The sequence below is a fragment of the Cololabis saira genome, chromosome 1 (assembly GCF_033807715.1).
Source record: "Cololabis saira isolate AMF1-May2022 chromosome 1, fColSai1.1, whole genome shotgun sequence".
Lineage (NCBI taxonomy): Eukaryota > Metazoa > Chordata > Actinopteri > Beloniformes > Belonidae > Cololabis > Cololabis saira.
The window spans coordinates 19,572,598-19,599,070 of record NC_084587.1 but is presented as its reverse complement, the minus strand read 5'-3'; the positions used below and the strand labels follow the sequence as shown (position 1 = coordinate 19,599,070).

The following is a 26,473-nucleotide window of genomic DNA, read 5'->3' as shown; positions in this document are numbered from 1 at the left end:
TTCAAGTTATTTCAGTAATCATTGTTTTTTTTCTTTAATCAAAACAAATGTGTCAATATTAATATATCCACCATCATAAGTTGTCAAAGGCACAGAAAAAACACACATTAACTGGGAAATATTACATTGTGAAATATGAACTATAATCAAGGCTAAACTTGCAATTATAAATGGTTGTAAGGACTTGTAAAGGATTCTTGATACTTCAGCTCTTAAACCTTGTTCATAAATTCCTAATCTTTTTCTTTTTTTTTTTTTTTTGGTCATGACTTCATAATAACGATGTAGTCATTTGAGGGGTGAAATGGTTGTAAAATACAACTTTTGTGCATCCATACAGATTGTTATGTACACCCATATCGAGAGCGTTTGTGAAAACGTTGCCATGACTTTATTTCACGGTGATAATGTCGGGATTAAGGCTGATTTATGGTTCGGCGTTACACCAACGCAGAGCGGTGCGCGTCGCCGCGTTCCCTACGGCGTAGGGGCTACGCCGTCGATTTAACGCGGACCATAAATCGGGCTTTAGTGTTTGAACAGTGAGGAAAAGCCCGTCGAGGCATCCTCCGTGCGGCTGTTGCTGGGAGCTCCGGCCAATCAAAGCCGCAGCTTCTCCCATGCGAGTAGTTTGGTGGCCGAAGAGGCATGACATCATGTGCCGCTCTGTCCTTTTCTAAAAACTACTACTGGAGCGTCCTCCTTTCACTACAGCTCTAAAAAAAAAAAAAAAAAACACAACCGCCGCATCAACCCATCTGCACTGATATCGCTGCTGATGCTCCGGCGGGGGAATGGCGGATGCTGAGGAGACGGCGTTTGTGGAGCGGGACAGCGGCGATGGGGCTCTAACTGCATAACATCCCACCTGTGCGTCTTTATTTCATCCTGTTGAGCTCCGTGCCCGCCATGGACCCGGAGAATCAGCTGACATTCTGCCTGGGGCTGCAAGCGGAGGAGGTAAATGCAACGCTCCGTTTTCCTTTGACGCACACGCAGCTGTCAACAGCTGGGCTGTAGTGACTCTGCAGAGCAACACGCGTCCCTCGGCCTAGGTTATACCTGCTGTTGACAAACTAAAGCCTTGACATGTTCCTCTCGCTTCATTTTTCATGTCACAGAGGCTTTATGACATCCCCCCACCCCAACACCCCCCCACTCCCCCTCCTTTCCTTTTTTGCTTGGATGCAGCAAAAAAATTCTGCTAAAGTCGGTTTGCTTTTTACGACGGAGTATTAGGGCCAAACTAAGACAAAAAAAATTGGAAATTACGAGAATAAAGTCATAATATAATGAGAATAAAGTCGTAAAATTACGAGAATAAAGTCGTAATGTTGCGAGAATAAAGTCGTAATAGAATAAAGTCGTAATATTATGAGAATAAAGTCGTAATATTATGAGAATAAAGTCGTAATATTACGAGAATAAAGTCGTAAAATTACGAAAATAAAGTCGTAATGTTGCAAGAATAAAGTCGTAATATTTTGAGAATATAATTTATGAGAACTCTAACAGGAAGAGCTTCTTCTCCCTGTGTTAAAATGAGGAATATTGAGCATCTTGTGAAGTTATATTTATATATTTATAATATATTACGACTTTATTCTCGTAATATTATGACTTTATTCTCGTAATTTTACGACTTTATTCTCGTAATATTATGACTTTATTCTCGTAATTTTACAACTTTATTCTCGTAATATTATGACTTTATTCTCGTAATTTTACGACTTTATTCTCGTAATATTATGACTTTATTCTCGTAATTTTACGACTTTATTCTCGTAATATTATGACTTTATTCTCGTAATTTTACGACTTTATTCTCATTATATTATGACTTTATTCTCGTAATTTCCTTTTTTTGTTTTTTTGTTTGGCCCTAATACTCCGTCGTAGCTTTTCTATTGGGAAGGGAATCAATGACTATGATGTTATGCAAACATCAACTTGTAACTTTATAGCAGAGGACCTTCCATTGCACTGCAGGAATACCTTAAGTATATTTAAAAATGTACCTAAAGCTGACTCATTTCTTAATTAACAATCACAACCGGATACTTGTGTTAATGTGAGGAGTTTTATATAATTTTATTTCAGCTCCAGTTTGTGTAATGATTACTTTCGGCATTGCAATCAAAATAAAGTCACTTGTTGCTCGTAAAATGGGCTCGTAAAGTGGGGATGAGAATTGAACCATAATTTATCAAAGAGCCTTTAATTTGCCAGACCCCTGTAATTCAATAAGCGTAATGTACACCTGGCTGTTATAATGGACAATGTTGTTATGCTGAACAAGGACAGCTTATTGTTTATTGGGGCTGGTGTTTCAAGTTTGCTGCTGGGTAAAAGTGTTAATACCACAATAACAGTATTTTTCTTTGTAGAGAGACCACTTGGGGTCAAGCCAGTGGGCACTGAGGAGGAGGGCCTCAGTAAATGTCACTGAATGTGTGGGTGAAACCACATTTATGCCTGTGTCCACTTGATTCTGTTCCCTCATGTGATAGGTCAGTTAATCTAGTCATTTCTATTGCGAACCTCTACAGTCTCTGGCGTAGTGGTGAAACTCAATCTTCCAGTGTTTTTAAGAGCGTTACCATGAGCTCACCGATACTCCAACTTCTGGCTTGAAGCCAAAGTGGAAATCAGAATCAAGTTGCGGTTCATCGAGAGACCCCTGGGCTGCCATTTATTTAGCTGACGGTTGTGGTGAAGTGTGAAAACTTTACGCAACACGGAGCCCACAATTTAGTTTGATAATGCTTCACGTCACTCCATTCAAAGTCAATGGACATCAACCCTGGCGATTCTTCTAATGTGTATGTGTGAATGAGGGGTATCATTTAGTTTCCATTTGCCTCTGTGCACTCATGTCATTTGCAGTCCATTAGGCTACTCATTCCTATGGGAACCTCAGTAATCCCTCAGGTTGTTACAAAACTTCTCCTTTAGGGGTTTTTCATTGTATTATTTGCATTGCATGCATTGACTAACTTCAAATCACATTAGACTTTGCATTAACAATCTTGAGAAATCAGTTCATAGGTAAGTGATTAATGGGCTATATTTATGTACCATTTTCTTGTCTTGTTGACCACTCGAAGCGCTTCACACTACAAGCCACATTCACCTATTCACACATGCATTTATACTGCGCTATCTTCATCAACACTGATATCTTTCCAGCTATTGCACGTGTTCACATCTGACATTAAAATGCGTACCCAGATGCATCTTGAGTGATCAAATCTGACCTTCCTCACTCCATGTGCAAAAAAAATATGCACATAGTTTGTTCTTCCAAATGTGGGATTTTCATTGCCAAAGGCTAAATACCCAACAAAGAATATTAACAATAAAAAGAAATCAGGATACAACACAAACACAAGGAAGAACTCAAACAACAAACAACAAAGAACTTTTGTGAGGTAATTTTTTTCCAAAATCCAAGGAGTTATCACCTATGCTGATGACATTGGTGTATTAATGCCTGAATCCTACAACGCTTTTGTGTTCATCGTACTTAGAGGATGTGGACCCATGTGTCTCAGACCACCTTCAAATGCGTGTTGAGTTACCGGTACTGAGTCCATGCTGGAATGTGTTCAGATTTTGCATGAGCATGGCCATTTGTGATTTGATTTCCAAGGACGCATTTCAATGCATATCTGAATTAACTCTCTTATATACAAAAACATTCAAGTCACTTAGCTACTTAAGCCGAGCAGTGTTTTAGTTTTAAAATTGCATTTTACAAATTCCGCATTGTCTTGTCCTTGGCAGAACAAACTATTGTTTTAAGGGTTTCTTCCTGGATACGTTTTACACGATGTCTGCTACGTGTTCATAACTATCCTGGCTTTACAAGACATTCCATAAAACACCAACTCTATTTGTCAAATAAATGTAAACAGGGAACTCTTTGTGGCCAGCCACTTGCAGCTAACATTTTGCATGTTCAGATCAAGTGCCAACCGTCTAACTTCTGGGTTGAATCCCATGGAGAAGTAAGATTTGTTTACTATTTCTTGAGTCGCTACAAGATCCAAGCTCCAAAAGCACGTCAATCTCAATTGACTGATTTCACATCCATGACCACTCGGAGGGGGGTGACTTTTTTTGTGTCACGCCAGCACACAGGAGGAGGATATAAAGATTTAAATTAATTTCTAATATGGTTGATTGATTGACGGTCAGCTCAGACAATGGCTGGCACTTACAGTATTGCTTCCTCATCCGTTACTGTCATGCTACCACGCTTAGCAAAGTCACCAGTCATTTGTACGAACCTAGCCTCAGCTAAATGCAACAGTAATCTTTGATTCCTCCGTGGAGCCAACATGTGAAATGGTGCATTCTACTGTAAACGTCTGCTGGCAGCTCTGCGGATGTTTCAGCGTGGATCCACTGAAGGAGCTGGTAGCCAAAGCTAACTTTGATTAACATGTGGTGGGCCTGTCCCTGTCGGCTTCCCGAGCAACAAGGCTGCTCCCTGTATGAAGAAAAAGAGGCTTCAAAACCTCTCCTCCGAAACCAATGGGTCACGTGACCTAATGCTTAGTCCGCTTTATTTTACAGTCTATGATTTAACTTTGCATTATTAGCTCGATTATATAGATGTGCAACACAAGTTGGACAAAATGCTGAAAATTAATCCATAAAACAATATAATGCATTGAGTTTTTGTTGTCATCAATCCGCATTAATATTGGAAACCACAGTGGAAAAAAATTGAGAAAAAAAATTTGCTGATATGAAAGTAGTCATTTTATGCTAATTCCCAACTGTCATGTTTCAATCTAAAGTAGTCCTACTACGCTCAATACAGCTCCAAAAGGCCGCAGATACAGTATTTTGGACCAACTATTACAAGGGGAGATACTTCCAGAAAACGTCAGAGTCAGCTAAGTGAAGTCTCCTCTGATTGGTTGTATTGGTGTTGAAACGAGAAATGCCTGGATACCATGATCAAGCTAGCGATCTTGCAAAATTCTTGCAACCTAGGGTCTGTGAGACTCCACCAATCCGGTTTCTTCTGCATTCTATAACTGAGTCTGCTGTAATGTACATAGACTTAATTTTTTTGTGTCAAAAACAGAGAAAAGCATTAAATGAGTCCTTTAGGTACAGGTTACTGATGGCGTTAAGTCCCTGCAGCATGTTCTGGTTTTAGTATTTTGTGGTTTCGGGGGCCATTTAATTTGCGACCTCATGATCATGTCTTGATCTGATTATGTCTAACGTAAATTATTTAAGAAATGTGGCCGCAGTGAGAGTGTTGTCCTGTCTTTCCTGAAGCCAGCCCGCATGTGGCATTTATATCTGATTAGCAGTTGGCAATAGCAACACGTATCTTTGACCTTTCCCTTTCACTCGAGATTTTTGTCAGCAATTCTGCAGAGACCTTGGGGGAAGCTTGGGTGGAAATCCTTTGTGGTTACTCCGTGGTCTCTGTGGAAACCTGAATAACTCCACTTCACTCTCATGCACTTGTTCCGTGCCATGCAATGGCCTTGCCACAGGAACTCAGCATGACAGTATTTATGGCAGCAGACTTCCTCTCTTGCCTTTAAGTATCAAGAAGTGTAGAGTTTTTTATGCAACTATTACGATTAGTTGGAAAAGATTCTGTTACAACCACAGAGATCAATTTTTGGCAGAACCCTGTTGTTATTTATCTTGGTCTGCATGCTGCAGTGCCAGTTGTGGAGTTTGTCTGTCCTTGGTTTGATGTTCTTCCGCCCACCTTATGTATTGTAACGTTATGCAATGTTAGAGAGCCTCTGGATGCGTCAGTTGTTTATAAGAGAGCTGCACATTTGTATGTACAGTAAATGACTCTCAATATGAGCACATGTGAACAAACAAAGTTCAGGTCGGGGCCAACATTGTTTCAATCTGCTGAACACATGGGCAGCAGTCGGTAGTACCCACTGGAAAATAAAGGTCAAATCCACAGGAACCAGACTGAGTCTTTGTATTGAAGAAGAAAAAAATGAGAATTTCTGGTCATGCTATCCACACCAAACATATATGGTTGCAGCAAACCTGCATTATATTTATATATTGTGTAGTTTATTAACAGATAAAGACTTAACCAATATTCAGAGTCCCCTTAGATTCAAAGTAAAATCAACAAAACTGTGTTGTGCTATTGGTTAATTTATTGGACATTTTTTTGTTTGTTTTTTTTAATGTGCTGTAACTGCGGAAGTGGGTATTATTTTTATTTTATTTTTATCAAGGAAACGGTTAAAATGATTGTGGTCCTTACTGTGACTCGTGCAATACTTGCATGCAATCTTGCAAACTTCAAGTGCAGAAACTCTCATTTCCCTGAACTGCTTCAGTCTGCACATGCGCTTGTTCTTGCCCATCTGAGGCCCAGCGCCTTTCAGCATCGATGCGTTATTCAAGTGAGCAAAATGTTGCTGGAGACTGCAGATGATACAGATAGTCATCAAAACTGAAAATTTGTTTCATAAAAAAATACAGTATATCAGACCTGATAATCATCTGAGGCAATAATCTGCAATCTCCTAAATTATGCGCAAACCATGTACAGTATGTCTTATCAGGTAGGTCAGTCTGTGTGGCATGATGATTCTAAAGTAAGAAATAATGTTGTTGTTTTTTTATTTACTGGGTGTCTCAAATGCATGTGAGTATTTTACTGTAGCTATGTCACACTGACTTTTCTTTTACAGAAAGTTACCGGTAATTGGTTGAGAAAACATTTATCAATCTTAACTTTTATTCTTTGCCATTTGTTTTAGCCTTTACCATTTTTTATTTTCAAAATAAATACCTCTGATTCTAGTATGCACGGCATTTTGTTCTTCTACGCTTTGAGAGCATCTGCTGGGGGATTTTTCTTCCATCATTTGAAAGACAAAACTGTTCAACAATTATCAGATAATTCATTTAATGAAATAAAGGGTTGTTGCCACATGTATTTATTTATTGATCTCTATTTCACCCATGTTCATTTTAGGTGTTTGACACAGACATTGAGGAAAGAACAGAGGGGGGTGGTTATGATCATGACTGGGAACTGTCTACCTACACCTCTCAGCAGTAATTGGTTTGCAAAAAACATGAACTTCCCTTTGAAAAGCTAAAAGATCAGTGCTTGGCAGCTTCAATCTGGAAAATAGGCCATAAGTGTTATTTTGCTACACTATGTCACAGAAATGGTAAGATTATGATGGTTTATATCTTGTTTCTAGGTATTCTATACTAACCGCTATCATTCTCTTTCTTTGATCAGATGACTATGTCCCTCCAGGGGCTGGTTGCAACTGAAGATGCCACGGTAGGAAGTTTACCTTTTAACCACAATTAAAAACATCACTCGTGTGGATAATGCACACGTTGCATACAGTATATAGGTAGGAAAAACACCATCCTTTTTTCTTAGTGGTTTCCATGGCAATATATTAAGTGTTGGAAGTCACAACAAGAATTCCGCCTTTCTGTGCTAACCACATGTGTACAAGTTAGTACCTCCTCTTTTAGGCCCATGCTTATACAAATACGATTTCGGACAACCAACAACAAATACCTGTGTATTTATTTATGTAACAATAATGAAAACAAAAGGACAAAAAAGTTATATGGGACAATACTAAGTAACCCCTTATGGCTTCTACAGGATTTAAGAGAGAAAGTTGCAGCCAGGTTCTGCAAATCATCCTGATGAATTCATATATTATGGAAAATCCGATTCAGGGGTCTGGGGTGGCTTTTGGACGCATTGATCATTGACGCGTGTTTATCATAATTTTTGTTAAACTTCATTGGGATGAAAAATGTCCCTGGCGTGGGTTAAATATTTAGAGTGGCTCCCAAATAAAAATTCTGGATGGTGTAATGTGTTGACTCAGCATTGACTGGATATACTTTAGGCAGGAGATGATGCTCAATGTCCCCCTAGAGTGCAGGTTGTTTCTTCTCATTCATGAGTACCATTGCACCCCCACCCTACCACCCTCCACCCCTCGTTATCTTATTCTTTTTTTTATATGCTGAGGTTGACAAACTTCAAAAGTGGTCCCCTACTGTCCCCAGGTGGTATGGAGTGGTAGTTTTTAAAGTCAGTGAAGCTTACCGGTAGGGCAGCTGACAGTCTTGCCGGGGCCCGGGACAAAATAATCTAAGATGGGTCCCCCTGCGCACGGATCTCTCCTTCTCCCTCTTCCTCTCCTGTCCCTCTGCTCTTCAGGTTTTTATACAAGGTAATGGACGTTAACATTAGAGATAGCCAGTTAGGTTAAGTTACAAGGTTGGTAAACGCTGACTTTATTAATTACAGCTTCACCGTCACCACCCTTTTTAAAATATTTGTGTAGAGAATCTCTGAGGCCTCTATTTTCTTCTTCTCTTCTTCTCTTTTCTCTTCTTTTCTGAGCACCGGACTTGTGCTGACCAGACATTTTGACCATTCTAATGGTTGAATTAAATGATAACATCACATTTTGATCAGCGGCCAAACCATTTTTGTGTTGGGGGTTCTTGAACACAAGGACAATTAGGAAGAAAACAAATAACAAGCTTGTTGTAACTCAAATACTACATATTTTTTCCACAAATAGGCATATTTTGAAACATTTTGAAAAATGATTCCATAATTTAATGAGAATTAAAAAAATATATATATATATTTTTTTTTTTCTCTTCAGTTCTGGCCCAAAGCATTTATCACTGACCCCTGCTAACGGGAACACACATCAAGCAGCCCAATTCTGGAAAATTAGACAACAAGCAGGTTAAATAAGGATAATGAGGGTGTCAGGAGTGGATAAAAAACAAAGTACGACTAAAAACATTGGTCTTTTCAAGTAAGGATGGGTTATGGCTCAGCCCATTCAGCGGGGCAATGTTAGATCACATTTTACACGATTCATAACAGCATGGGTTCACAAACACACGAAAAAAAGAATCAGACCATGGAGACTGCAGGGATGCAGGAATCAGCTAAAATAGGACTCAGATTCCTCCTTCAAAACTGCAGAAAAGTAGTATCGTCAGGTTCTAAATGATCAAAATAATTTCAATTGGACTTCTGCTTGTTAAATAAGGATTCATCAAATTTCCAGGTTTTGCTGCATTTTAAAACTTTTGTAAAACTAACCCTAAACCTAAATCCATATTTCCAGGAAATATGGATTTTACATTATTGAAAACAGATTGCTTCTTTTTACTGCACTGTCTGAGCTCATCGAGCCTTCGCCCCAAGTCCTAAAAATAGCTGGCTTTTGATGATGTTTCAGGCATTCAGTATTCATCGTCTTGTTTTAGATTTTAACTTCTTTCTCCCTTTCATCCCTTGATTTAGATGTCATTTAATTTCTCCTTGTAGGTGCCTGTGAAGGAGATCGAAATGAGAACAACTGATAAGGTGGGATATTCCTTTAGACTTATTACAACATATTTGTAGCATGTAATCATAAAGTTGCTGTCTATGGACTCATATCTATCTATGGACCCTCTTATTGAAATGTATTGAGAAGTATACAAAAGTATAAAAATACCATAAAAATATGTTTGGTTTTTTTTGCTTTGGAATTCCTAGAAGAACAGATACATACAATTATTATAGTTTTATTATAGCTTCCTTCAAATTCACAGAGTAATTCATATGCTGCAACAAATATACAAACAAAAGATGTGCTTTATTGCTCCGTTGCTATGTCTGCGGAAGTAAACTAAAGGAAGTTATTATAATCATATGAGTGAAACCACAAAGACGGAAACAATATTTCCTCTGTGCTTGTATTGTAATGTGGTATTTTCTCCAGCAGGTGGTGAGACATCACGGCAGCTCCGGGAGGCAGCCTGTAGTCAGTCCCAAGTACTGTCCTGGAGTCAACAACAATCCAGGGTATCTGTGTGAAACCGGTCACTGCTGTGGAGAGACGGGCTGCTGCACGTACTATTACGAGCTCTGGTGTGAGTCAGCTGTACGGCTTATTCCCTGCTGTGTCTCTGTAGGTTTGTGTTGGATGCAACTCCATTTCTTTAGTTCTGACCAGCTCGTGGGGAGTTTTGAGGCTTATAAAACTGTTGTTGGGCCTTTCCTTCTCCTGAGGCCCTGAGTCAATCACATGCAAAGTACTGACCCACCTGCCACTCATACGGGCTCATGCGGGTCATCGTCAAGTTATACCGGGCCAACACATTACGTTTATTTAATTTTTTTTTTTAAATGTTTTTTTTTTTTGTCATTTCATTCATTTATTGATTTATTTTGATTGAAATATAAACAGGACTTTACATAAAAGATAGGACAGAGTCGTTTTTAAACAGGATTACCATGACAGTGTAAAAAAAAAAACTAAAGGGAAAGATACAAGAGATCAGGGAGAAATAAAATGGTGTGCAAGAGATTGTTTTTTAAAAATATGTGCACAAGCAAATATAGTGACGCAAGTGATTATTATTTATCTTATATAGGTTACTACATCCTCTACTTGTGTGTGTGTCTTTGTATGTTTGTATGTTTAAAGACAGAAAATATAAATTTCACACTTGGTTTCCCTTCAATTCAGTTTTATTCATATAGCGTCTATTACAACAGAAATTGTCTCTAGGATCTTTCCAGAGACCCAGAACATGACCTCCGAGCAAATATTACATAAACAATGGCAGGTAAACACTACCCTAGTGGGAGAAAAACCTTAAACCAAACATTGGCAAGGAAACACTTTGAGCAGGACCTGGATCATAAGGGGGGACCCCCTGCGGAAGGCCAGCCGGGTAAAGCAGGAAAAGGAAGATAAAGGATGAAGAACAGAGAGGAGAGACAGATATATTGTCAAAGGTACAAAAGATAAGATACACTAGTATTGTCTGTGAGCAGGAGAAGTGAGTTTTATTTACATATGACTGATATATGGTTAGTTGGTGTACTATAGAGACAACTATATAAACGTGTAGACAGCAGACACTGAGGTCTGCAGGTCAGGATGTAATAATAGTAATGATAATGCTGGCTGACAACCACGAAGAAATGAGTGTGTGTGCATTTGTGTTTTTTTCCAAAGAGAAAGAAAATAAACGTAAAGCTAGGTAGATTTTTGAATACATAAAAATGTTAATTATGTTCATAACAAATTTTAAGAAGAAGCTAGCGAGACTAGAATGTGTGAGGAGAGAGAAAAATACACGCATAAATTGAAAATAAAAAATGATGAGGCGCTATTTCAGATCATTTTGGGGTCAGGAAGATACATTCAAAGATTTAATGAATTTGCCTTTTATATTAAACCAATTACATCTTCATACATGTGACCAAAGCACCGCACATGTTGACGAAGTAAACATCTGATTGACCGATTGACAGAGTGGAGGGGTGGCTCATGGATTTACACACAACTTCATCAACTCACGTCCAGACAACAGCTTACAAGCCTGATGTCACGGTGTGGTTGAGGACCCAAATGCGGGAGAGCAGGAGGCAGGAGTTGGCAAAAAGGAAGGATTTATTGAACAAAACAAAACCAAAAATGCTGCTGTCAGGGGTGATAGCGCTCCGGCGTCACGCCGGATTTCCGGCATACCGAGGTGTTCGCGAGAAAAAAAAAAAAAAAAAAAAAAAAAAAAAAAAAAAAATCAGATTTACCGTTTATTTTTCTTATGATATGAATTTTTCATATACCGTAATACCGGTGAGTAGCGCACACAACGTTGGGAACGCCGCGCGGCGCGGCAGAACGTAGCGCCGCTGGACACTGTTTGTGAGGGGACTGTTTAGCCAGTGAGCAGAGCCGGCAGGGAAAAGTCAACAGTGCGGCGTGTCCGCGTGTAATCTAAATCTACCATGGCCTCAGCGCCAAGTGAGGCTTTATAAATATATGGGCTTTATAAATGTATTAAATATATGAGCGCGGAGTCGGCGAGGAGCTGCGCGCGGCGAGGAGTATGAGCCGGGCGCACAGTGAGTCGCGCTGTGAAGCCTGATTTATGGTTCCGCGTTAAATCGACGCAGAGCTTTCGCCGTAGGGTACGCCGTAGTTCGCGTAACCTACGGCGTATGCCTGCGTTGGTGTAACGCGGAACCATAAATCAGCCTTAAACCACACCTGCAGCCCATCAGGAGGAGAGGTTAAAACAGCTGCGAGTTGTTGATTGCTGGTTCGTTTTGTTAACTCTGAGAGCTTTATTGGTTTGTTTGTTAGCTTGCTGGTGTTTTTTTTCTCTCTGGGAGTTATTTATGAAGAAGTTCTGAGTTCCGTGTGATGAGGGACTCGAGTTAAGGGGTGATGTGATGGAACCCCCCCCCCCCCCCGAAATTAAAACGGTCCAAATCATCCCCCCCTGAAATAAAAAGGGTCAAAATCATCCCCCCTTTCCATCCCTTATGTCATTTCATCAATGAATGTGGTTTTCTGCTATTTCAACATTTAGAGTCAACACCAGAGAAATAACTTATTTGACCATTTTCACCTGTTTCAAGTCAATTTTCACGTGAAATAAGTAGGAAAATCTGCCAACTGGGACAAGATTTATCTTCTTATTACAAGCAAAAAAATCTTGTTCCTCTGGCGGATTTTTCTACTTATTTCAAGTGAAAATCTACTTGAAGCAGACTGATTAATTGCTTGTATATTTGAAAAATACATGAGAACAGGACCTTGAAAAAAAATAATCACATATTAAATCGCAATCGTAATATTGAGGGAAAAAAACGCAATTAGATTATTTTCAAAAATCGTTCAGCCCTACATTAGAATCATAAGTGCTGCCACCTCATTGTAAACGGCATCATTTTGTGAGGCCATGCAAACCTGTATTATACTAGTGTGGACATTAATGTTTTTCTACAATATTTCCTCATGACAGTAAAATAGGCCATTCTAAGCCAATTTACTGCAGCAATTCCTTTCCAAATCATTAGAAAATGTGGTTAACACCCAGTTGTGCATGAAAAAAAAAAAATACCGTGATATACCGTGAAACCGATATAATTTTGAAAAATACCGTGATATAAATTTTTGGTCATACCGCCCAGCACTACGTTCGCGTAGATCCGAGAGACGCTTTCACTCAAAACCACACCAGTAGCCATACTTAAGCCAATCGGTAATAGTGAAAATTACAAAAACAAAAAATTACAATTGTGTTGATCGGGGCATATATCTTGGCTTAGGGGCTCGCTTACCTCCCAGGGAAAAAAAGTTCAGGCTCAGGATTTTTTTTTACTATCACCCCTGTGCTGTGCAGGATCAAAAAAGGCTGAACAAAAACCAGGAATCCAAAACTAGACGAGGAGACATGGAGGGAGCAAACAGTACGGACCAACCGGGTGCAGGGGAAAGACAAGACTAGATATACACAGGGGATAACGAGACACAGGTGCAGGCAATCAGGGCAGATGGGAAACAGGAGGGGCAGAACTGAAAACTGGGGGAAATGTCAAAACCCTGACACCTGAAACCTCCCAGCAGTCAGTAAGAACCGAAGAGCCTTTATGATGAGAGTTGAACGTCTTCATAACTGAGAAAAGATGTCCAGGTGCCTTCCTCCGCTCAGCTTTTAGCAAATGATGGAGAGTCTATTCTAACGTGGGGTTGGGGTTTTACAGCTACGTTTAGCCACTCATAGCCTGGAGGAATTTAGGAGGAATCTTTACATCCACAAAAATTAAGAACAGGAGTCGGAGACAGGAAGTACCACTCTCATCATCCATCCATTAAGCTATTTCTGGTTAGACCATTTATGTCTTGTGTATAACATCATGTGTTTATGTGGTCATCATCTTTCCCTGTACATCACTGTACCAACACAAAGACTTTTCAAAATACACCTATGTTTAAAAAAGTGTCAAACATGTTTTTTGCGAATTGCTGCCTTTAACAATAAATATCAATGTGCCTACACATCTGTGTTTACATGTCAGAGTACATCTTTGATGTAACTCAGACGAACGTTCATAATGCTGAACATTGGTGTTTTCTGCAGGGTTCTGGTTGTTGTGGACGGTTCTGATCCTCTTCAGCTGCTTCTGTGCTTACCGCCACCGCAGGGCCAAGCTGAGAATCCAGCAGCAGCAGAGACAGAGAGAAATAAACCTGATCGCCTACAACAGAGCCTGCAACTACCACTCCTCAATGCTGGACCTCAGTATGTTGATTTCATCCTGATGTGATTCTCGGAAAGTCTTGGCTTGTTTAGCTGCATTTGAACAAAAACAACCAGAACAAACACCATGGGACTTGTTTCAGAGGTTCTTACAACCCTGTGTCTTTTGTGTTTCTGGTGAGGTCTGAGGTTCAGGGTAGATTAGAGAAATGAAGTCCCTCTTCTCTGAAAGTCCTTTCTTTAATGCAAACGCACCTCAGTGGCCATGAGGTTTAGCACAACAAGCATCGCCACAAAAGTTTCCAGATTTTTTCAAACAGCTACGTCCCTACAGAGCCATTTTCTAGACTGGAATTTCACCACTAGAACTCAGTTCAGTTCCTCGTTCCCGCAGTTAAACTCAGATGGGCAGATGAAAGGACCCCGGTCCCTGCCGTCTAAATGCATCCTGTGCCTTTGTTCTTGTTTCCTTCTGAATCTTTTTTATTTTTCAAAGTAGCAGATGCTCCGAACATTTATGGTAAACCAGCGATGCAGTCTGGTGACTGAACCATTTCCTTGCTGTGGCAAAGTCTTTTTCTCGTTTTCTTATTTTCACAGTGTGCTTCTTCCCTGTAGAGTACCGTCTAAGGGCCTGATTTACTAAGATCCTAAATAAAGAGTACTAAATTGCGTGTGCACTGAAAAAGTTTGCACGTGCTGTTGTTGTGTGTTTTGCGGGTGATCAACTAAGAATGCTTGCAATTGATAACAGGTGCAAACCGCAGTATTTAAATGAGGTGTTGCGTGTCTTACGGTTTGCGCCATGGAGAGTCTGGATGGAAAGCAGGATAGTCGCAAGCGCAAAATGAAATTTGACGAGTTGGAGTTAGAGATATCAGTGGAAGAGGCAAATAAACACATTCATGAACTACAGCAAAGAAATTTAAACATTACCAAAAGAAACGCAATATGGGAGAAAATCTGCGATAGAATAAAGGCAGTTGGTAAGACAAAAAGAACGGCAGATGAGGTTAAAAGAAGGTGGCAAGATATAAGGCGAAGAACTAAAGAAAAGGTGGCCTTTAATAAAACTTGTGCAACCATTTTTAAAATAGCATGCAGCAGAATAAAGACTCTCTCTCTGCGTATTCTTTGATTTTGGCGATGTCGCCTCCTTGCCACAATAACAGCAGCCATCGGTGCGTAATGCTGGGCAGATTAGCACCTTCCTTTCGAACGTATTAAATACAGACGCAATCCAAATCCCCGCAATAACTTTCAGGCTTGGTAAATCTCATTGCGTGTGGTAAATGAACCTATTTGCATTTTCCCCTCCCAGTATTTAGCGCTTTCTGGCGGGTACGCCCCATATTGATTATTCATCAGGGCAAAAGTACTAAATGAACAGCGTGTGCTATTTTGCTCATTTGAGAGGCGCAGTCCTCTTTGCACGCTGTTAGTAGATCAGCTTGCACATTGGTTTGCGGGTGATGTCAAGTTTGCACACGTTTTTACGCACGCAAACCTTTAGTAAATCAGGCCCTAACTGGTTTAACAGCATGTGACTGGATCAGTGTAGAAAATGCTTAAAGCTTGAAAGGCTTTAAGAAGAAATTAATCTAATATCGAATATCCCAGATTTTCAGCAATCACCAACAAACTAGTTTCTTTGCCAGCCACACAGGCCCACATGATGATACTCCCCCAACAATGTAATGACTTCTCTTAATGTTTCCAAATAGCACTCCCTCTCAGAGCTTTTAAAGATCTCTTCAAGCAAGCTTTGAGGAGCTTTCATTTTTGTTTTTGTTTTCTGCCGTGTATTTAAATCATAGTTAGACAGTTGTCAGCCTTATCCTGATTATCAACATAGCAAAGTTCATGTCTCAACTGATGCTTCTTTTGTTGCAGGTTTTCTGACTTCCCTCAAGTTGCCCTCTTATGATGAAGTGGCTGCCCATCCCAGCACGCCTCCTCCACCTTACAACTCCATATTTGCCCTGCAGGGGGGTACGCAAGGGGGTCCCAGCTACGCGTACCCCCCTCATCACCACCACCGCCACCCCTGCCCTCCGTACCTGGGCCCCGGCCCGAGTGGTCTGACCTCCTCTCAGAGCTCTGACAACTACACCAGCTGCTCCTGTGAGTCTTGCTCCCTCACCTCCCCTTCCAGCACCTCCTTCTCCGTCCAGGTGACCGATGAGACGTACGACAGCAGCCACGTCTCTACACCCAGCGAAGCAGGGGGCGACTTTGACGCCGCACCAAGGGTCGGGGGAACTTTCACACTGAGGTCCCCCACGACTCCCCCATCGCAGGTTAGCCCAGATGTTATACCGGCAGCTACTCCTGATGTTATACCAGTGCAGAGATGTTCCTCAAATAGCGGTGAAGGAGTGTTGTCTCCTGGTCCTCCTCTGTCTCTCCCTTTACACTCTCATTCCTCACATCCTTCTCGCTTCCCGCTCTCTCCCCTCGTCCTTTTATCCACCGTTCCTCCGACTCAAGCCCACCCTATTGTCCCATCGGACCCACTTGGCGCCATGGCCATTCAGAAAGAGGCCTTGCCTCCTGATCTCACTGCCAGGCTCACGCCCTCTCCTCTTTCACCCCACCTATCCAATCTGGCCGTTTCCGTGCAAAGCAGAAATAAAGAAGAGCGAAAACAAGAACGACAAGAGGAGGAAGAGGAGGACGAAGAAGACGACGAGGATCATTTCCGGCACCGGCGTTTGACAGGCGACTCGGGCATCGAGGTGTGTCGCTGTCATGTGAAGAGAAGGGAAGAGATGCTGCAAAAAGGGCACTTGGATAAAGGGATAAAGGATATTATGAAGGAAGAGGAAAGGCCGGACATCAAGCTGGACAGCGTGGACGGTTCCCCCCAAACAAAGCCCACCGTGCAGTCGCTTCCCTTACACGACCTTGAGAAGCAGCGCAGTCAGGTATCGTCGACCTCCAGCGTCAAGGCCGGCGAGGCCGTCATCACTGTAGAGTCCTCGTAAGCCGACAGCCAGGTAGATGTAGTTGAACAAACAGGAAAGGTGAGATATTTACACTTGATAGCACTGCTGTGGATCAAGACTAGTAGGTGAAAAGTTGAATCACTGAAGAAAAGTCTTGCAGATCTCACTGCAATGGTTGCAAGAGGAGGGACGGAAGGGTGACGGAAAGGTTTGATCTCTCTATGAGACCCTGACTAGAGGATCATCGAGTTTCTGGTATGTGGCTCTGGTTTTTCTGCAATTCGCTGAAAAATCCAGGAGGAATTATTTACCCCTTCTTTGTCTTTTTCTTGCTCAAGCCACTTAGCAATAGTAAGAGCTTTGCACCTACCCGGCATGCAGTGCATGCAAACCTGCCCTACTGGCATCCTTATTCCTCCTCTCCCCCTTTCTTCAGTCGTACCTTTGATGCAGCAATGCTCTCAAAATAGCACTTTAGCTTTATGAGATGAAATCCCTCGCTCCGGTGGTTCCCAACCTCGTAGTGACTAACAGTACAAGAGAGACAAAAATACCTTCACTGTTTTACAAAGCGATATGACAACATGGTCTGACTTTTTTTCTTCTAATGTATGTGTATCTTAAGACTTTTAAAAATGGTTTAAATTTCGAAAGGGATAATCAGTTTGTCGGAAATTCACAATTTCCCATTGTATGCAATATGTGCTGGGATAGGAGCATAATCATCTTTTGGTACCGGGTGTTGAGGACTAGATAGGAACCATAGTCTCGCATTACACCGCTCATCCCAAGCGAAAGGAAAATCCCTTCAGAGTTCACAAAGGAAAACTGAAGAATACTCCAACTTCAAGAGTGCAGCTCCAAAACAAGCACGTTTAGATCATGTAATATCATCTATATCCGGTTCATAATACAGATGCTAAAATGTAAAAGAGTCATATTTTCTTGACTTTCACCAGCCTTCTTCCCTTCATTTTAAAACTAGAAAATCGTGTCAGAAACAACTCCTCTGATTGGTTAACTGGGTGGATGCTTTATTTGCTTAGTTAATGAGGAGGGGTGTAAACACTGGGTTAAATGGGTAGCATAGTTTTACAGTGGTATTAGTTATAACCCAGTGTTTCAAACTCCTACATAAACACACACAAATGTTTCACTTTGGATTGCGTATGTGTCTTAACGTGCTCTTGGCTGATCGCTGCCGTGTTTGAAAGGCAATGTGAACTGTAGTTTTTACAAGGTGGACACTTTAAACTTGTGACTGATAATGATTGTAAATGTTTATGCATAGCAGCAAACAATGTTTTAGTAATGTTTATTGAGACGTTTTTTGGTGGTTTTATTTTTAAACCTTGACACTTGGCACGCTTTGGAAATGTGCAGAGGGACCATTTTAGTGCAGAAACTGGTAGCCTGACCAGCCATGCTAATTATTTTGTTCATCGATACTAAAAGTTAGTCAAGTTCCTGTAGATTCAATTTTGATAACTAGTGTCCATGTGGGCCCCATCTGAAGTAAAAGTGGGCTACTTGGCTAAAGAGTGTGCCCGAGTTTGAAATTAACAAACGGCATATGTCCCTAATGGTTTTAGCATGGTGGGCCCCAAAGGAAAAGTCTGTGGGCCGAACGCTGTATATGGAGCTCTGAGGGATAGGCGATGTGGATCACATTTACTTTCAGTAATGCATGCTCCAATTAGAAAGTTAATCAGTTGGCACGCACTTAATTACAGTTAAACCTGCAAGCAAACCCCCGTTTGAACCATTCAGAACCCCCTTTTTTTTTAGTTCATATGGGGCCCACATAAAGCCTCCTGCTGCGCTCTTCTGCTAGGATCGGTAGTTCTCTACCAGTGGGAATATCTGTGAATGGGAAGGGGTACTAGACATGTAAGAAAAAAAAAAAGAAGCAAAGTGAAGGGATATGGCTGACTAGGCTAGGCCACTGTGGACTTTCCCCTAAAAATATCCATCGCAATGCCTTTCTACGCTGAGTAAAGATTGATGAACATTTTAGATTTAAAAGACCAGGTTGGGATTTGAAGTTGGAGATCAGAGTATTTTATTATTATAATTACCATTATTATTATTATTATTATTATTAAAGCTGCTGTGACTGAATTCGTCACTTCAGAGTTTGACTGCTTTTCTCTAAGTGCAGCCTGGTTGATCCAGATTGCCTCGGAAAAATCATGTGTTTAAGCTAAATACATTTCTTTTTTTTGTCTCTAGAGAATATATCCTCAGCCTCAGTGGGCCAAGTGTGATACTCCTAACAGATGCCCTATACACCCAAGGATTTAATTAAATCCTGCCCATAGGACATGTTAGGGATAGACGCCCATGGAATTTACTGTTATTAACTGTAAGTACAAGTTTTAGAAACTCAGAATGTCTAATAACATTTTGTAAATGTTTGTCTTGCTGTCATTGTCGTGAGACAGATGTCTCCGTGGTTTATTTACCGGCGGCGACCTTACTGTGTCCGTGACGAAAACTTGACTTAACTGTCTCGTGTCTGAAACTTTTGAGGAATTTATTGATCTGTGCAAAGAGGACTTTGCCACAGTTAGCTGTGTAATATAATAGATATTTTTCAGACAAACCATTCGTCCACGCGTCCAGGAGGAGAGGGACGGTGAGACGGTTTGTGCTGCAGGTTGTTTTTGTTGTGAAGGTCATCCTGTGATGGTTTCTGTTCAAAGCTCTTGTGCAGTGACTCACAGGTGTGTGTGTCAGAGGGCGCTGACTGCTCAGCATCTGGAAAACATAAAAAGCTCTCTGGACACAGTTCATCTTTGCTGTAAAGATATCTTTTTTTTTCCATTTTTACTGGTCCGTGCTACTGTTTGTTGTTGATCAAAGTATATGGTGCCTAGATGAATACAGACACTTTGTGAAGCATTCTGTAGTTTGTTTTTTTTGTTTTTTGTTGTTTTTTTTTGCAAATAATGTTGGAATTTTGCTAAATTGTGAATAATTGTTTCTTGATAGTGCTTAGCCCTCTCTTTTTAATATATAGAGAGTACAGGTGAGACTTAAAACTGTTGTATTTAGCAATAGTATTCACACTTTTTCCCTTTTTCTGGTTAATGCTGGTGTGATGGAAAAAGGAACTGTTATGAAATAGACATTTACCTCTTTATCACAGGTCCATGCGCTGTGTCGGCCAGAGGCCTCTGATTGTACAAACACAGCATTATAAATGCCTTTGGCTTATGTTTTGTTTGTTTTTGTTTTTTGTTTTTTTTTTCCCAAGTGCAAACTGAGATTATGTGGGTTGACCTTTGCTCCAGTTTGAGTCTCATGTGATAACGATAAAACTGATTCACATAGTTAAAGTGGACTTCAGATAGCCATTTCTGGCCCTTTTTGTCTTATCTAGGGTACTTCTGCTTTTGCTTTGCACCAATCATGCCTAAAAACAGTTTACTACTTCATAAAACGCCTCTTCCTCGAATCAGATGATGTTGTCCTAAGTGTCCTCTGACTGGTCGAATTGCGTCAAGTTTTTCTGGATTCCACCTGAACACGCACATCTCCTGTCGCTGGTCAGGAACAGAGCACAGAGCTCCAGACCAAGCTACAATAATATAAACTTTACGTTTTCAACAAGGACAAGTCAAGAACTACAGCCATGTTCGAGACACAATCAGATCCAGTGTATAAAAGTTGCCAACCAGAAGAAAAGCAACAAAGACTCTCACACCGACATCTCTGCTTTGGAAATTAACCTGGTTTCTTTAGATGCACTGTTTATTCTGCAATGTAAAGAAAGAAAGCATCTCATTCATCTCTCTTTATTGTTTCTGAAAAAAAAACACTTATTTTTTATCGTATCATTTCTTCTACATCCAAAACATTTTAAATCCAGGTCCTAGGTTTTGATGTCATTTGTTGTCATCTGTCTTTTGTGCATTATAATCCATACATTTGGCCCAAACATGAGTCCAACACGTTATGTGAACAAGAATTTTAAGAGTTTTAGGGGGTTGCATAATTTTGGTTTAACTCTTTGATTCCTAACATACAGTATAAAATAAAACATAGAAAATCCCATTTTGTTAGTTTTTTTTATATTAAAATTAAAAAAAAAAAACCCCAATTTTGTCTTTAATAGTTTTCTATATAATTTTGTGTATGAATATATGAATATATTGGGGTATTTTATTTATTTTGTTCTTTATTCTATTTATTTTTGTAGAATGTTTTTATTGTATACTTTTCTTTTTTTTAATGTTTTGATTAAGGGGGCGGTGCAGAGGTATCAGAACTGTATCATGGTAGATCAGAGGTTAAGGCTGCCCCCATGTGGTGTGAAATGGTACTGCTACATAGATGGCTTCAAGCGACTGATACAATTACTCGTGTAACGGTTCAAAGGAACAAAACATACGACTAAATTCCTTATATGCGTCTTACAGTATTTTGAAATATCCATATGATGATTAATGCAGTACTTTTGAATTGAGTTTAACTGAATTGAAATTATACGTTTTTGTTTTATTTTTATTTTTTGAAAGTTAAGTGCATCGTCTGGACCTGGTGTTTATGGATGTGTTTTATCTATTAAACCTCTTGTGAATCAGGAGCGCTCATATTCATGTTTTGGAACTTTAACTGAATCTTCATGCATTCATTTCATTCTTCTTTTTTCTTCTTGTGCCGTTACCAAGCAATACGGGAATATAAATGTATTTTATCCAGACGTTTTCCAATTGCTTTATGAGATTTGTGAAAACTGATGAGTTTATTTTTCAGAGTATAGTCCATAGTAATAGTAAAAGACTTGAGGCACAAACTGGAGCCAGTTGTATTTAGAACAAGTGTAATTGGTTTTGCTTTGTAGCCACTACTGTGTACAGAGAAAAAATGCCCAAACTGTAGGCCAAGGCCTGAAACAAGACTGTTACCTCGCTCATGTCTTGACAAAAGACTGTTCTTTTCTTCTTCTGAAGATTGTACTCGCTCTATATTTGTACTGTTTTCTTTTGTAATTCCAAGAATTGAGGAACTGGAATTGGGCTGGTGATACCCTGTCCCTGAACAGGGTGTACACGGCCTCTTGCTCAACGGCAGCTGGGATACGCTCCGGGCCTTTCCCGCAACCCTAAACTGGACTGAGGGAAGTTTGGAAAAGGAATGGCTGAATAAAGATTTGAAGAACTGATGTTTATTTTGGTTGGAAAAGAAAAAAAATCTGAAATTCAAACCCTGCTTTTGAGGATAACTCAAACCTTGTTTTTCTCCTGCGATAGGACGTTTTCCTCTTTGAGTCCTGCAGCTGTTGAGCAGCAAGACGTTATAGCAGTATCTAAATGTGACTGTCTGTGGAATCTTTCAGATCAATATTACTACAACATGTGGTGTACTTTGAGGGTATCTTTGTGCAATTCTACCTGCAGCTCTTCAGTGTGTTGTACGCATGTGTGAGAGCGTTATTGTCAGCTTTATTGTTCAAATCATTGTTGCTTATTATAAGGCCAAAGTTAAGTGTTGATGAAATTTGTTAACACAGTGTTTTTCCACCGAAACACTTAAACATTTTCATGTCTGTCGAGTTGGTTTTGTATCTTGGTGTATAGATATTTCAGATATCTATATCTTATGACATAACATAGCTTTTTTTTAAAACATGTTTTCATTGTAATGATTCTGTTAGAAGAAAGCATCTATGCCACTTTATTTAAAATGAGAAAAAAAAAATTGGATTCAACAGTTTGTCTAACAATAAATGTGCAACCAAATACATTGTGTTTTTGTTCATGTTCTGTATTTCTAGAGTTTTTTGTTGCCAGCAGTCCAAATAGTCTGCTTTTAAACCTCAGTCATGGGCCTTATCATATGGTAAAAGCAATGATGATGTTTTGCAGCATTAAAAGCTGATAATACAAACAAAATATTAAAATGCTGTTGTGCCAGTTGAAATCGTCCAAAGATAACTTGCTTCACACATTTTCAATTCCCTAAATTGAAAGTTGTCTTGGGATTATCATGACAAATATTACTTTTGTTTTATGTGTCAACAGTGAATACATGTCATTCAATGGCGTTGCCAGTAGAATTATCCAGCTTCTCCATCTTTACCTCCTTTTAATTTCACATTTTGTTCCACTTTTGATACATTTTTAAGGGACGCTAGCTCCGCCCTTTAAACAGAGGTCATTTCGGTAGCGAGATCTGAAACTGCCAGAGCTACTGTACTGAAGCCATCTGTTATCAGCCGAGCCTCAGTCCAGCTGGATGGATCAGACAAAAGGTTTCGACAACGGCAGCAGTTGGACTACAACTGTAGCGCTGATCCTTCCAGGCGGGCCTTCAACAGTACAAGGATGGAGGTAGTTGGCCCAGAGCGGGCAGCCAAAACAGACCAACTTGGCCTGGAGCTGCAGACTTGGTCCTCGGGTCCAGACCAGTCAGTTGTTGGAAGTTGCAACTGGCAGAAGGCTGATTCGGGGTCCTCTTGAGTTCATGATCTCGTTCTCCACCAGAATTCTCCACCATAACCTTCAAGGCCAATCCAGAGCTGGTCGCTGCGGTCTGTTAATACAACTAACAACAAAAGCCTAGTTCTTTATTCGCAGCTTAGATGTCAAATTCACCAAAAACCCTTCTCTACCAGTCTGCTCGAGTGATGACAGCTCGACGTTAACATACTGTGATATAGCTCTCAACCAAAAAACCCACTCCAATAATGATGCCTAAATGTGTGGTTTATATACAGGCGTGAGCATATTTTCCAGGACCCTTCGATTCCAATTAAATTATATTAGTAATATTTAACACTGATGAAGGAAAATCCGACATTGCTTTTGAATTATGGTTCAACAAAATCATTTAAAAACCAACAAACAGATGAGACTGGTCTGGACAAAAATTATGGAACCCTCAATTTAATATTTTGCTGCACAAAATGTCAAAGTAATCACTGCAATCAAGCTATTTCTGTAGCTTTCATCGATATTTCTGTCCTTTTAACCAGGTATTTTGACTCACTCGTCATGAGCAAACCGCTCCAACAGACTCAGGGTTGAAGGGTGCCTGAAGCATAGTTCAACGTTTTTCACAGATGTTAACAGGATTTTGACTGTGTTTTGTTTTGGCCATTCTGTGTTTTGGATCATTATCCCGTTAAAGAAACAATGACCTGGAACTGAGACCAAGCTTTCTGACACTGAGCAGCAGCTTTTACAGTCCAGTATACCTCTATAGCCTTGAGATTTCATTTTATCTTGCACAGATTCAAAACACCATATACCAGATGCAGCATTTAAAATGGTTCCAGAACACAACCGAGCGGCGTCCATGTTTAACATTAGCTACAGTCTTCTTTTCATTGAATGCTGCGGTTTTGCATCAGTGAACACAGAGCTGATGTCACTTGCCAAAAAGGTCCAGAGTTGTCTCATCTGTCGAAATGACCTTCTCCCAGAAGCTTTGTGACTTGTCAATATCTGTATTGACAAATTCCAGTCTGGCTTTTATTTATAAACTGCTTTCAACAGCGGAGTCCTCCTAGGCCATCTTCCATTAAGTGCACTGCTCAAACAGAGACGGATGATGAAATGTGACACAGATGTACTGGGGAGTTCACTTTTTCCATACTTCTGGATAATTTCAGTTCATCCAGGTGCAAGTCTGTTTAGCAAATTGGAAGTAACCCCTTGCATTGAAGAGTGAGGGTGAACATTGTTGAAAATTGATGCTTAAATTCTGTGTCTCTGTTGTATTTATCAAGACCTCAGGAAATTGTGTCCACTTTTGAAAAATGGGCCATAACATAACCTGGTTGAGTTAATATGTACATGATCATTAAAAACCTGGTTTGTTTATATAAGCTGATATCTAAATCTCAGATATCTAATTAGTAGCCAACACCCCTACAATGGACTGGCGACATGGCCAGGGTTTATCTCAGCCTTTCACCCCAAAGAGAGCTGTGATATGCTTCATCAGACGTTGGTGATCCTCAGTACTCGAGTTGAGAGGGGATGAGATCCTCCCTGAAATAAAAACGGTCAAAATCATCCCCCCTGTAAAACTGCCATCCCCCCTTTCCATCCCTTGTGTCATTTCATCAATGAATGTGGTTTTACTGCTATTTCAACATTTAGAGTCATCACCAGAAAAATAACACCAGAAAAATAACTTATTTGACCATTTTTACCCGTTTCAAGTACATTTTCACATGAAATAAGTAGAAAAATCTTCCAGTGGGACAAGATTTATCTTCTCATTACAAGCAAAAACATCTTGTTCCACTGGCAGATTTTTCTACTTATTTTAAGTGAAAATCTACTTGAAACAGGTGAAAATTGTTGTTTTTTCCAGTGATGAGTCTTGTTTTAAGTGTAATGAGATTTTTTTTTACTAAAAATGAGACATTTTAACTAAAATAAGACAAATATTCTTGTTAAGATTTTGAGTTTTTGCAGTTATCCATTTTACTTATCCTGTGAAGGACAGAGTCATATTGATAAGTTCAAAAAACTGTTTTTTATTGTTGTGTTTTGATGTATTTGATGTAAGCCCAGTGGATATTTAAAGCTTACAGAAGGCTGCATTTAACTGCTGCTATGTCATTCCTGCAGTATTTCTGCAGGTGTTTTGGTCAGTGCTATTATTTGTAATATATTATATTATTTGTAAGCCGCACAAAATTTTCTGTCCCCATATGATAAAATCCACCATCCCCCCTGATTTTTTTTTTTACAACTCGAGTACTGGTGATCCTGAATAGGAAGAAGCTGGTTTGGATGGTGGAAGGAAACTAGCCAACAGTCAGGCAGAGTAAACAATGAGAGTAAGGAAAATTGACCCCTTAATTATTTATACATGCTTATTCTTTGTAGTCAGGGAGAGCTGCTAGAGCTTAAGCAAAAGGCAGTCCATCACCTGGCCAAATTTATTACACAAACAACCACACACTCTCCCTCCTGTTGACAATTTGGAATCACTTAACCTCACAGGTTTGTTTTTTCTGGGTTGTGGGAGGAAGCCAGAGTATCCGGACACAGTCCATGCAAACTCTGCACCTGCCTGACAGGTTTTCAGGTATTTTAGTGAAAGTGAGGATGGTGATAAATACAAAGTTCACCGTTAGGCGTTTGATGACCAACGTAACTGCGTGTTTTAGCACCACCTAGCGGTGCCAATCCAGATGACAAAAACACATCATCGTGTTTAATCGTTTATTGGAAATGTCTTTGAAAAATGATGTATCTACAATTCAATTATATTAATGGTTTAATAACGTACAAAAATCCACGTCCAGGAACATCCCCCAGGTCATAGATGCGAAAAAAACGCGGCTTTTGTTAAAGAAAATATTACGTGTAACACATTTAATTGACCTAAACTATCGTATGATTTTAACATGGTCGACAATTTCAAGTTATAGTGGTTCGAGACGGTTTGAGAATCATTTTATTGCTTATTTA

At 39.9% G+C, this 26,473-nt stretch overlaps 1 protein-coding gene across 2 annotated transcripts; it reads left to right on the top strand.

Moving 5' to 3' along the window:
• The first annotated feature begins 581 nt into the window (after positions 1-581).
• On the top strand, positions 582-21,086 carry LOC133436641 (WW domain binding protein 1-like). 2 transcript variants are annotated; one of them, XM_061717235.1, is made up of 6 exons: positions 582-960; positions 7,274-7,318; positions 9,365-9,403; positions 9,807-9,954; positions 13,966-14,127; positions 15,979-21,086. In XM_061717235.1, the coding sequence occupies exons 1-6, from the start codon at positions 910-912 to the stop codon at positions 17,070-17,072; spliced, it is 1,539 nt and encodes a 512-aa protein (XP_061573219.1). In that variant the 5' UTR covers positions 582-909; the 3' UTR covers positions 17,073-21,086. The 2 variants fall into 2 exon arrangements, with proteins under 2 accessions (XP_061573219.1, XP_061573230.1); XM_061717246.1 differs by having other exon boundaries at positions 890-960; positions 9,341-9,403.
• Positions 21,087-26,473: the final 5,387 nt, after the last annotated feature.

Bases quoted from the DNA above. Each gene is read 5' to 3' on its own strand.
- LOC133436641 (XM_061717235.1), top strand. From the start codon at position 910: ATGGACCCGGAGAATCAGCTGACATTCTGCCTGGGGCTGCAAGCGGAG. The intron at 9,955-13,965 runs GTGAGTCAGCTG...TGTTTTCTGCAG, and splicing joins GTACTATTACGAGCTCTGGT to GGTTCTGGTTGTTGTGGACG. The intron at 14,128-15,978 runs GTATGTTGATTT...CTTTTGTTGCAG, and splicing joins CTCCTCAATGCTGGACCTCA to GTTTTCTGACTTCCCTCAAG.